At 54.9% G+C, this 12,630-nt stretch overlaps 1 protein-coding gene across 2 annotated transcripts; it reads left to right on the forward strand.

Annotated features, from left to right (window-relative positions):
- Positions 1 to 1,882: 1,882 nt before the first annotated feature.
- Lamb2 (laminin, beta 2) lies at positions 1,883 to 12,566 on the forward strand. Of its 2 annotated transcripts, none has more exons than XM_006511648.3 (33): positions 1,883 to 2,005; positions 2,094 to 2,179; positions 2,314 to 2,486; positions 2,574 to 2,709; positions 2,792 to 2,865; positions 3,270 to 3,458; positions 3,540 to 3,603; positions 3,844 to 4,046; positions 4,137 to 4,257; positions 4,544 to 4,732; positions 4,917 to 5,096; positions 5,207 to 5,319; positions 5,566 to 5,645; positions 5,724 to 5,856; positions 6,047 to 6,205; positions 6,282 to 6,409; positions 7,223 to 7,349; positions 7,534 to 7,726; positions 7,803 to 7,946; positions 8,151 to 8,382; positions 8,458 to 8,621; positions 8,700 to 8,924; positions 9,012 to 9,229; positions 9,329 to 9,425; positions 9,512 to 9,884; positions 9,983 to 10,167; positions 10,241 to 10,482; positions 10,562 to 10,910; positions 11,203 to 11,410; positions 11,489 to 11,630; positions 11,813 to 11,989; positions 12,082 to 12,241; positions 12,320 to 12,565. In XM_006511648.3, the coding sequence occupies exons 2-33, from the start codon at positions 2,095 to 2,097 to the stop codon at positions 12,454 to 12,456; spliced, it is 5,400 nt and encodes a 1,799-aa protein (XP_006511711.1). In that variant the 5' UTR covers positions 1,883 to 2,005; position 2,094; the 3' UTR covers positions 12,457 to 12,565. The 2 variants fall into 2 exon arrangements, with proteins under 2 accessions (XP_006511711.1, NP_032509.2); NM_008483.3 differs by having other exon boundaries at positions 1,898 to 2,010; positions 12,320 to 12,566.
- The last annotated feature ends 64 nt before the right edge of the window (positions 12,567 to 12,630 follow it).

The following is a 12,630-nucleotide window of genomic DNA, read 5'->3' on the forward strand; positions in this document are numbered from 1 at the left end:
TCTGGAAAACATTGTTTTATGCACTAAGGCTCTGGGATATGGCTGCCCTGCAAATAGCCATTCGGATCATCCAGTGTGTCTTTGTGGCTACATGTTGACTTGTGTATGTATGTCTGTTCAGAGTGGAAGGCAGAGGTGGGTGGTCTTGATGCTATTGAGGCGTACTCACAGGGCTGAACAGACTTTCCAGGGGAACGCTAGTAAGCTGGCGAGTGTTTCACAGTTGCCTGGGCACGCAGCTCAAGTGCTACAGTGTGCCTGGCATCCATGAATCCCAAGCCTTCATCCCCTGAATATCATGCACATGTCGGGGCACACACATCTCTTACTAAAGAAGAACCAGGAGGGGTGAGTTCAAGGTTAGCCCTAGAAACAGGAGATTCTGTCTCAGAAATAAAAAACAAAACGGACAGCTGGGCATGGTGGCGCACGCCTTTAATCCCAACACTGGGGAGGCAGAGGCAGGCAGATTTCTGAGTTCAAGGCCAGCCTGGTCTACAAAGTGAGTTCCAGGACAGCCAGGGCTATACAAAGAAACCCTGTCTCGAAATAAATAAATAAATAAATAAATAAATAACCCTGTCTCTAAATAAATAAATAAATAAATATGACTCTATGATGTCCCTCATTGGCCGTCTAACCTTGAGACTAGAACTATCATGTAACTCCCTCTAATGCCCTTAGCCCCATCCTGCCCCTTTATCGAGTGATCTAAAATTCTGACCTATCACCTCTAGCATACCAGAGCTTCCCTAGATTGCTCACAGGACTCCTCTAGGTGACAGGAGAGTCTACTCTAGTGACAGGGAAAATCAGCGGATTGACTGCCCCGCCCCCATCCTCCTTTGTGAGGCGGAAAGTTTCCTCTGAACTTTCAGCTTTCCCACAGGCGCCTGCAGCTTCCAGTAATCTTTGCTTGATCTCCAGCAGTCTGTTCATAGCGGTGGCACTCAAAGCAAGCCGTACGGACCTGAACCCACCCTCTTCCCGCCTGAAGTCCCAGGGGTCTGGGTGGGGCGCGCGCCTAGTGGGTGCGCGCATTCCAACCCTCCGCTCCCGGGCTGCCAGGCGACTGGAAAGTCCGGCGTGGATAAATAGTCACAAGATTCGGATTCACTTGTTGCTGGTGGTCCAGAGTCTGTCACCCAGAACCCATCCTCTGGGTAACTGAGTAGCCACAGCCCATTTTAATCAGGAAACAGGCAACCTTTCTCGCAACCCATTTGCTGGAGTGCTTATGGACGGTCGAGTTCCTCGGAGTTCTGTTTCAGGCAGTAGTGCGTGGCCTTTCCAGTATCTCCGAGAGCTCAGTCCTAGTCTATCCTTTGGGGCGTCCTAAACCTTTCCACAGGTACAATAGAATTCTAGCTTGCACCTTTCCCATCCATCTCCCGACTGATGCTGTAACCCTGGGAGCCCCGCGGCTGATTTGTGGTTTCCATAGTGACACCAGGACAAAGGCCATAAGCTCCTTCCATCTGCCTTCCTGATACACAAAGATCACAAACCTCTCGATTTACCTCTGCCACCCGCCAACTCCACGAGCCCTCTTCCTGTCCCCTGAATGCCATGCTTGCCAGCAACCCCTGGTTCACATCGGGACTTAAGGGATCCGATGAAGATATGTGGACCAGGATGCTCTGTCTTTGAGCAGCCTACTCTAATTTCTTTTTGGATGCTCCCTTTTAGTTCCTCGAACTAAGCTGCTTCTTTGCTAAGTACACATCTGCTAAATAAACTTCAGCTTAAAAAGAAAGTGGATGAAGTAACCAAAGTCTGGTTCTTAGGATGAGGGTTGTCTGCAGCGGGCAGGGGTATGGTAGGGGGTGGGGTGCTATCCTCAGTTATAATCCTATTTTAGATCCACTCCGTGTTTTACTTCCTTCCCTTGCTTTCCAACTTTACTCAAAGTCGTCAGAGTCTCTCAGATTGTGGAGGAGTGACTGCTAGGTCCGACCCTGGACAGATTGAGGGCCTGGAGGGACACCAGCCCAGTACCCACACGGTCGGGTCAGCATCAGCCCCAAGGGAGGTGGTGGGCTTTCGTCTGTGGACTCTTTATCTCTCTTTATCTCTATTTTACTTTTCTTCAGGATGGAGTGGGCCTCAGGAGAACCAGGGAGGGGCAGGCAGGGACAGCCTTTGCCATGGGAACTTCGCTTGGGCCTACTTCTAAGTGGTGAGGGGGCCTGGTGAGGCCTAAGGTTGTGGGATGTGATGGTAGGTCCAGGGGTGGCAGGCTGTTCCCAGGGGCCCAAGGGATGGGGCTAGTCACCAGGAGTCCTGCTGAGCTGATTGACCCACTGTCCTCAGTGCTGGCTGCCACATTGGCCCAGGCCCCGTCCTTGGATGTACCTGGCTGTTCTCGAGGAAGCTGCTATCCAGCCACCGGTGACCTGTTGGTGGGCCGTGCGGACAGACTGACGGCCTCATCCACGTGTGGCTTGCATAGCCCTCAACCCTACTGTATTGTCAGTCACCTGCAGGTGCTTCTGGGGCCCCAGAGGAGAGGGCTGGGTCAGGGTGGGGTCGGCCCCAGCTAAGGTACCTATCCTACACTCCACCCAATCCAGGACGAAAAGAAGTGTTTCCTGTGTGACTCCCGACGTCCCTTCTCTGCTCGAGACAACCCAAATAGTCATCGGATCCAGAATGTAGTCACCAGCTTTGCGCCACAACGCCGGACAGCCTGGTGGCAATCGGAGAACGGTGAGCCCCTGAGTAGGTCATCAGGATGACTAGGGCTTGTAACCAGTAACCGCAGAACCTTGACCCCCTATTCCTGCTGCAGGGGTTCCAATGGTCACCATCCAACTGGACCTGGAAGCTGAGTTTCATTTCACCCACCTCATTATGACGTTCAAGGTGCCTGCGCGTCAGCGAACCCGCCTGATTTTGCTTTGCTTCTCAGTACCCCCTAACAGAGTCCTAGCTCTACAACGAAGCTTCCCTGAGCTCCTGTGTTGTGCTCTATGTGTGAAGCATGGTCACGTCCTGCATGGCTTCCATAGTTGAACACCTCTGCACATGCTCTCTTGTGCCCCATTCCTAGGCTAAGTCAGATACAGTCTCTCTGGGTCTCGTGGTATTTTAACCTGCCTGTCAGAGGTGGCTGTCCTCCCTGGTCTGATCATGGTCTGGCTTTCCTAGTCTTTCCCATGTGTCTGAGATGCTCAGCAGTGATCATGACTAAGCAGAGCTCTCCGTAACCTAGGCTGGACTGAAGTCCTGGTTCCTGCTAGTCAGACATGTCCTCCTTCCCCATCCAGACGTTCCGGCCTGCTGCTATGCTGGTGGAGCGTTCTGCAGACTTTGGCCGCACCTGGCACGTGTACCGATATTTTTCCTATGACTGCGGGGCTGACTTCCCGGGAATCCCACTGGCCCCGCCACGTCGCTGGGATGATGTAGTGTGTGAGTCCCGCTACTCAGAAATCGAGCCGTCTACGGAAGGCGAGGTAAGGGCTGGGACCCAGCTAGTGGGGTCTGTGATGGACGTGAAGCGAGGTTCATTATCTGTGGACTTCTTGCCCTGCTAGGTCATCTATCGTGTGCTGGACCCTGCTATTCCTATCCCAGACCCCTACAGCTCACGGATTCAGAGTGAGTGTTCTACTATGGAGATTGGCACAGTCTCAGTGTCCGGATGGGGACTATTTGGGGCCTCAGTAACTATTTTAGGTGCTTCCTAGGGCAAATGCCAAGCCCAGTTTAGCTCTGGGAGCAATAGAAAAGAGGTCTCCCAAGGTGACCTTGGCAGCTGCAACCAATGGTGGCACTGGTGGGGACGAGGCAACAAGGGGCCACCTGCTTAGTTGGACGAGACCCTCTTCCCTTTCTTAGACCTGTTGAAGATCACCAACCTACGAGTGAACTTAACCCGGCTTCACACACTGGGAGACAACTTGCTTGACCCACGGAGGGAGATCCGGGAAAAATACTATTATGCTCTCTATGAACTTGTCATCCGTGGCAACTGCTTCTGCTATGGCCACGCCTCACAGTGTGCGCCTGCACCAGGGGCGCCGGCCCATGCTGAGGGCATGGTAAGGTACTTCGGATGACTGGAACAGGGTTGCCGGGGAGGGACAGGCATTTCTAGATGGTGCTGTCAACCTCCCCTCGTATCTGCACAGGTACACGGAGCCTGTATCTGCAAGCACAATACTCGTGGACTCAACTGTGAGCAGTGTCAGGATTTCTATCAGGACCTTCCCTGGCACCCTGCAGAGGACGGCCATACTCACGCCTGTCGGAGTGAGTGAGACACAGAACTCTAACCGGGCTGTGCTCTGGGTGAGCCAAAAGCTAGTTGGTCAAGCCCTAAATACCTAGGCTTTTGTCTGAAGGGTATCCAGGCCTTGATGGCCCTCAACCCATCTGCTCTGGCTACCAGTCCCAAAAGGTTTTGGAGCCTTGAAGCCTTAAGCTGCCACCCACAAATTCTAGCCTATGGTACCATAGGCTGATGATACTAGCCCCACTCGCGGTGTCCCTTACCCTAGGGACCTGGTTTCCCAATTGGTCTTTGCCTTCTCTCCAGAGTGTGAGTGCAACGGGCATACTCATAGCTGCCACTTTGACATGGCTGTCTACCTGGCATCTGGAAATGTAAGTGGAGGCGTATGCGATGGGTGTCAGCACAACACAGCTGGGCGCCATTGTGAGTTCTGCCGGCCCTTCTTCTACCGTGACCCCACCAAGGACATGCGGGACCCAGCTGTGTGCCGTCGTAAGGCTGGGATTGGGCATGAGGGAGGGAAAGCTGAGCCTGCGTCAGGAACTAGGAAGCTGGATTATAGTACCGGTTCCCAGGATTGGTGTGGTCAGGGCTTGGGGTAGAACCAGAACAGGGAAAGGGGAAGGCTCAGGATGGTCACTGCGATGGGGTGACTTTATACTCTCCTTTTTCTCAGCTTGTGACTGTGACCCTATGGGTTCTCAAGATGGTGGTCGCTGTGATTCTCATGATGACCCTGTGCTAGGACTGGTCTCAGGCCAGTGTCGCTGCAAAGAACACGTGGTTGGCACTCGCTGCCAGCAATGCCGTGATGGCTTCTTTGGACTTAGTGCCAGTGACCCTCGAGGGTGCCAGCGTATGTGCCTCCTGCCCTAACTCCTGTGTCGACCTTTAACCCCAGGCCTCTTGTTCTTGATGCAGTTGAACCTGCTTTTACTCCCTAAAATGGGCTGCTTTTCACTACAGGTTGCCAGTGTAATTCACGGGGCACAGTGCCTGGGAGCTCCCCTTGTGACTCCAGTAGTGGAACCTGTTTCTGCAAGCGTCTGGTGACCGGACATGGCTGTGACCGCTGTCTGGTACGACTGAGGGATCTGGGGTCCTGGGATCCTGGGTTTGTTCTCAAAGCACATGGGCAAAGTCCAGTGGGTGGACACTGAGAGCCTAGAGTCTAGTCCTGGAAGACAAGCGTCTGGTCTGGCAGGTCAAGGGTCTAGACCAGTGGTCTGGGGGCTTTGCATTCACCAGTCAGTGGTAAATGCTGGACTCCCTGGTGGGTGGCAAGGAGGTCTGTTCCTGGCTTCCAGCAATTCCTTTTTCCCTAGCCTGGCCACTGGGGCCTGAGCCATGACCTGCTGGGCTGCCGTCCCTGTGACTGTGATGTGGGCGGTGCCTTGGATCCTCAGTGAGTATTGTTACAGGTGCTTGGGAGGTGGATGGGAAGGCGAAGCATGGGTCCTTTGGTAACCACAGCATTCCTCAGGTGTGATGAGGCCACCGGTCAGTGCCGCTGCCGCCAACACATGATTGGGCGGCGCTGCGAACAAGTGCAGCCTGGCTACTTCCGGCCTTTTCTGGACCATTTAACCTGGGAGGCTGAGGCTGCCCAAGGGCAGGTGGGAGCACTCATATGATGTGGGTGGTGTGGTAGAGAGGAGGGGTTGTGGGTGGTGTCTTGGGGGGTCTAGGTTGCTATTCAGTCTTGGGGGAGGTCTTGGCACAGGACATGGTGTTTGGGGCTGGCTGTGGCAGAAGAGACAGTGGTTCACCTGACACCTCATCTCTGCTTTGACTGCATTGACTCAGGGGCTTGAGGTGGTAGAGCGGCTGGTGACCAACCGAGAGACTCCGTCCTGGACTGGCCCAGGCTTTGTGCGGCTGCGAGAAGGTCAGGAAGTGGAGTTCCTGGTGACCTCTTTGCCTAGGGCCATGGACTATGACCTGCTACTGCGCTGGGAGCCCCAGGTTAGACCCTGTGGTGGCTGACCTGTGCTGACATTCTGGGTGTGGAAGCACCCTCTCCACTGTCCTCTCTCCCCAGGTCCCTGAGCAATGGGCAGAGCTGGAACTGATGGTGCAGCGTCCGGGGCCTGTGTCTGCTCACAGTCCGTGCGGGCATGTGCTGCCTAAGGATGACCGCATTCAGGGGATGCTTCACCCAAACACCAGGTGAGGCGGCGGCGCGGTAAGGATTGCCCACAGACCTCCTGAAAGACGACATTGCGCTGTCGTCTGTTCCTTCTTTCAAGTCCCTCCTCCTGGCTGCTGTTCGTCAGGTCCATGGCTGTGCTCACAGGAAAGACATAGATAACACATGGCCTGCTTCCTCAAGGGTATAAGTTTCAGAAGGCAAGACATTAATTGGTCTGTTACTCCGAAACAGCCTTATGATGGTGACAGTTGCAGTGGCGTAAGATATGTAACTGGACTAGTTAAGGTTTTGTTACATTTTAGAAGTAATTATTTCCTGTATCTTTTTCCTTTCTTCTCTCTTCTCTTCTCTTCTCTTCTCTTCTTTTCTTTTCTTTCTTCTTCTCTTTCTCTCTCTCTCTCTTTTCTGAGACAGGGTTTCTCTGTATAGCCCTGGCTGTCCTGGAACTCACTTTGTAGACCAGGCTGGCCTCGAACTCAGAAATCCACCTGCCTCTGCCTCCCGAGTGCTGGGATTAAAGGCGTGTGCCACCACCACCCGGCAACCTGGTAAATTTTAATACCAGGAGATGTGGGTTTGCCAGGTTCTGTTTCCAGTGATGCTGCTCTGTATGGATGATTGATTCCAGAAAGCCATGCTTATGGGACTCTCCTGTTGAGGTTGTGTTAGGGCCTCAACAGGTATATGTTGGCCTGCTCTGGCCCAGCTGCGCCTCTGCCTTGGTCAACATGTTTGATTGCTGTGAGTGGCGGTGTAAAAAGCCCAGGATGATGAGTGCATGGACCCTGAGTGGCATCCTATCTCTCTCTCTCCCTCTTCCCCATGCCCAGGTTTTTGGTGTTTCCCAGACCTGTCTGCCTTGAGCCTGGCATCTCCTACAAGCTGAAGCTGAAACTGATCGGAACAGGGGGACGAGCCCAGCCTGAAACCTCCTACTCTGGATTACTCATTGACTCGGTGAACAAAACCCTCTTGCTCATATCAGCCATGGTGGCAGGGCCTTCGGGGTGGAGATAATGGCGGTGGTGATGATTGGGAAGGGTCTGTGACAAGGAAAGGCAGGCCCCTGTCGGTGCTAAGGCAGTCCTCTGGCAGCACTGATGTGGTCCTATGTGAGATACATTCTTGCCCATCTCTTCAGCTGGTCCTGCAGCCCCACGTCTTGGTGCTAGAGATGTTTAGTGGGGGCGATGCTGCTGCTCTGGAGCGCCGTACCACCTTTGAACGCTACCGCTGCCATGAGGAAGGTCTGATGCCCAGCAAGGCCCCTCTATCTGAGACCTGTGCCCCCCTCCTCATCAGCGTGTCCGCCTTGATCTACAATGGCGCCTTGCGTAAGTATTCTTGCGATGGTTGGGTAGGCAGAGGTTGGGCCCTAGGCTGATCTGCAATCTGTTCTTCTTCTCATAGCATGTCAGTGTGACCCTCAAGGCTCACTGAGTTCTGAATGCAGTCCTCACGGTGGCCAGTGCCGGTGCAAACCTGGAGTGGTTGGACGCCGTTGTGATGTCTGTGCTACTGGCTACTATGGCTTTGGCCCTGCAGGCTGTCAAGGTATTTGTCTGTCTCTCGGCCTCCCGTAATCTTTTCCCATTCCCATTCCGAGTCTCCTTCTTTCCTCTGGTTTTGCCTCTTCTATTCCTCTGCTCTGACTTGGATCCCACACTCTCAGATTGGGGTCCCTTGCCCCTTTCTCCCACTCCCCAACCTTCCCAGCCTGACTGCCTCCTGTCAACTCAATCTCTACCTTGTCCCTAGCCTGCCAGTGTAGTCCTGATGGAGCACTCAGTGCCCTCTGTGAAGGGACTAGTGGACAGTGCCCCTGCCGACCTGGTGCCTTTGGTCTTCGCTGTGACCACTGTCAACGTGGCCAGTGGGGATTCCCTAATTGCCGGCCGTGTGTCTGCAATGGGCGTGCGGATGAGTGTGATACCCACACAGGCGCTTGCCTGGGCTGCCGTGATTACACGGGGGGCGAGCACTGTGAAAGGTGAGCCTAGAGCAGCTACGGTGGTTGGTGGTTGGGCTGGCTGCTTGCAGATAACACTCATTCATTTCCCTACAGGTGCATTGCTGGTTTTCATGGGGACCCACGGCTGCCATATGGGGGCCAGTGCCGGCCTTGTCCCTGCCCTGAAGGCCCTGGGAGCCAGCGACACTTTGCTACTTCTTGCCACCGGGATGGATATTCCCAGCAAATTGTGTGCCAGTGTCGAGAAGGCTACACAGGTGAGTGGGCAGGACTGGGTATGAGATCAGGGTCAGGTAGCTAAGCTAAGTAATCATGGTTTCCTCTTGACTGGACAGGGCTTCGGTGTGAAGCTTGTGCCCCCGGGCACTTTGGGGACCCATCAAAGCCAGGTGGCAGGTGCCAACTGTGTGAGTGCAGTGGAAACATTGATCCCATGGACCCTGATGCCTGTGATCCCCACACGGGGCAATGCTTGCGTTGTTTACACAACACAGAGGGGCCCCACTGTGGCTATTGCAAGCCTGGCTTCCATGGGCAAGCTGCCCGACAGAGCTGTCACCGTGAGTAGGACTGTGGGAAGAGATGGTTGGGTGGCTTCTGCTGAAGATAGAGCCCCTTGATTGTTGTGTCTGTCTTGGCTTGCCCAGGCTGTACCTGCAACCTTCTGGGCACAGATCCCAGGCGGTGCCCATCTACCGACCTGTGCCATTGTGACCCAAGCACTGGGCAGTGCCCATGCCTTCCCCATGTCCAAGGCCTCAACTGTGACCATTGTGCCCCCAACTTTTGGAACTTCACCAGTGGCCGTGGCTGCCAGCCTTGTGCTTGTCACCCAAGCCGGGCCAGAGGCCCTACCTGCAATGAGGTACGAAATCCTGGAGATTTGGGTAGAGGGAGCCAGCAATTTGCCATGAGAGCTCTACCTTTCATAGAGACTCTGAGCCTTCCTCTGTGTGTACCCCAGTTCACAGGGCAGTGTCACTGTCATGCTGGCTTTGGTGGGAGGACTTGTTCTGAGTGCCAAGAGCTCTACTGGGGAGACCCTGGTCTGCAGTGCCGTGGTGAGAAATCTGGACTGACAGGGTAGATAAAGACAATCTCGTCTGCATCACCAGGGCCTAATACTGTGCTTTGGCTTTTCTTGCAGCCTGTGACTGTGATCCTAGAGGAATAGACAAACCTCAGTGTCATCGTTCCACAGGCCACTGTAGCTGCCGCCCAGGCGTGTCTGGTGTGCGCTGTGACCAGTGTGCTCGTGGCTTCTCAGGGGTTTTTCCTGCTTGTCACCCCTGCCACGCTTGCTTTGGAGACTGGGATCGTGTGGTACAGGACCTGGCTGCTCGGACGCGGCGCCTGGAGCAGTGGGCTCAGGAGTTGCAGCAAACAGGAGTGCTGGGTGCCTTTGAGAGCAGCTTTTTGAACATGCAGGGGAAGCTAGGCATGGTGCAGGCCATTATGAGTGCCCGCAATGCCTCAGCCGCCTCTACGGCGAAGCTTGTAGAGGCCACAGAGGGACTACGGTACGGATGGGGCTAAAATAAAAAATATGGTGGGGTGGAGCAAAGGCCCGAGAGATCTGGACTGAGGCTTCTCTAAACATGTCCCCCCATTGATACAGTCATGAAATCGGGAAGACCACCGAGCGCCTGACTCAGTTAGAAGCAGAGCTAACAGCTGTGCAGGATGAGAACTTCAATGCCAACCATGCACTCAGTGGTCTGGAGAGAGACGGGCTTGCGCTTAATCTCACCCTGAGGCAGCTGGATCAGCATCTGGAGATCCTCAAACATTCAAATTTCTTAGGTGAGTTGCTGGGTAACCAGGCGGGTAGGCCAGGCGGACGTTCAGCTGACTGACCCCCTTCGACCCAACTTAGGTGCCTATGACAGCATCCGACATGCCCACAGCCAGTCCACAGAGGCAGAGCGCCGTGCCAACGCCTCCACCTTTGCAGTACCCAGCCCTGTGAGCAACTCAGCAGATACCCGGCGTCGGACGGAAGTGCTAATGGGTGCCCAAAAAGAAAACTTCAACCGCCAACATTTGGCCAACCAGCAGGCACTGGGACGGCTCTCTGCACATGCCCACACCCTGAGCCTGACGGGCATAAATGAGTTGGTGAGGTGCAAGTATGGAGAGGGACAGGTGGGTGTGGGTGTTCTTCCCACAGGACCTTGATTTGTTTTGTGCCTGGCAGGTGTGTGGGGCACCAGGGGACGCACCCTGTGCCACCAGCCCTTGTGGGGGTGCCGGATGTCGGGATGAAGATGGGCAGCCCCGTTGTGGTGGCCTCGGTTGCAGTGGGGCAGCAGCCACGGCAGATCTAGCGCTGGGCCGGGCTCGGCACACGCAGGCAGAGCTGCAGCGGGCACTGGTAGAAGGTGGCGGCATCCTCAGCCGGGTGTCTGAGACTCGTCGGCAGGCAGAAGAGGCACAGCAGCGAGCACAGGCAGCCCTGGACAAGGCTAATGCTTCCAGGGGCCAGGTGGAACAGGCCAATCAGGAGCTTCGAGAACTTATCCAGAATGTGAAAGACTTCCTCAGCCGTGAGCCTCCCATGTGGCCCAGGCCATGTGCTTGCTTCCCTTGTGTCTGTGTGTACTTGAGTCTCGGTGTCTGCAATGGACATGTGTTTATAACCCTATGTCTGGCCCTGAGTCCCTGTCCAGTCAATGTCCCTAAGTCTGTGTCCCTTATATAGTCCCTGTTCCTTGGTTACATCCTTATGCCTGTTAGCAAACTCCTATTGCATGTGCAGTCTGAGACCCCAGAATACCAAGATTGTGTTCCCAAGGTCATGCAGGAGAGACTGTTAAGCCCTTGCCTGTGTCTCCATAGAGGAGGGAGCCGATCCTGACAGTATTGAAATGGTAGCGACTCGGGTGCTAGACATCTCCATCCCGGCCTCACCCGAGCAGATCCAGCGCCTAGCCAGTGAGATTGCAGAACGCGTCCGAAGCCTGGCCGACGTGGACACAATCCTGGCCCATACCATGGGCGACGTGCGTCGGGCTGAACAGCTACTGCAAGATGCGCACCGGGCACGGTCTGACCCCCAAGCCTGGTCCCCATTCCTGAAACCTGGTCCTGATACCTGTAGACCCTGATCTCCCCTCTTCCTCAGGAGCCGGGCCGAGGGTGAGAGACAGAAGGCAGAGACAGTCCAAGCGGCACTGGAGGAGGCTCAGAGGGCACAAGGAGCTGCTCAGGGTGCCATCTGGGGAGCAGTGGTTGACACACAAAACACAGAGCAGACCCTGCAGCGGGTATGACTTCCTTAGGACGAGGTGATGGGCATGTACTAAGGATCTGGCTTGCTTTGTCTGGGACAGGGAGGTCTTACTGTGTAGCCCTGGGCAGCCTGGAAGTTACAGAGATCAACTTGCTTCTCCTTCTCAGTTGCTGGTACTAAAGGTGGATTTGTTAAACCTGGGCCTTTCTGTGGCAGGTCCAGGAGAGGATGGCAGGTGCAGAGAAGTCTCTGAACTCTGCCGGTGAGCGGGCTCGGCAATTAGACGCCCTCCTGGAGGCCCTGAAACTGAAACGGGCAGGAAATAGCCTGGCAGCATCTACAGCGGAAGAAACAGCAGGCAGTGCCCAGAGCCGTGCCAGGGAGGCTGAGAAAGTGGGTTGGGCGAAGCCCTCTGGATGGGGTAGGGGTATTATAGTTAGAATTCCACTGAATTAGTATACCGACCCTGCCTCTTACATCTGCAGCAACTACGGGAACAAGTAGGTGACCAATACCAAACAGTGAGGGCGTTGGCAGAGCGGAAGGCTGAAGGTGTTCTGGCTGCACAAGCCAGGGCAGAACAACTGCGGGATGAGGCTCGGGACCTGTTGCAGGCCGCTCAGGATAAGCTGCAGCGGCTACAGGGTGAGGACCATGGTGGGCGGGAGCTAGAAAGGTGGGCTTGCGTGAGAAAAGACTTGAACTATTTCTTGACCCTTCTAGAGCTGGAGGGCACATATGAGGAGAACGAGCGTGCACTGGAGGGCAAAGCGGCCCAGCTGGATGGGCTGGAAGCCAGGATGCGCAGTGTGCTCCAGGCCATCAACTTGCAGGTCCAGATCTACAACACCTGCCAGTGACCACTCCCTAGGGCCTAGCCTTGTCGCCAAGCACTGTTCTGCACACGATCGTCCGCACATTAAAGAGCTCCTGGCTAGCAAGAGCTTTCAATAAACCTGTGTGAACCTCCTCTGTGTTGTCTGGCCTTTGATGGGAGGGGCGGAGGACCTTTATACACGCCATCAGCTGTAGGC

This window comes from Mus musculus, chromosome 9 (assembly GCF_000001635.26).
Source record: "Mus musculus strain C57BL/6J chromosome 9, GRCm38.p6 C57BL/6J".
Lineage (NCBI taxonomy): Eukaryota > Metazoa > Chordata > Mammalia > Rodentia > Muridae > Mus > Mus musculus.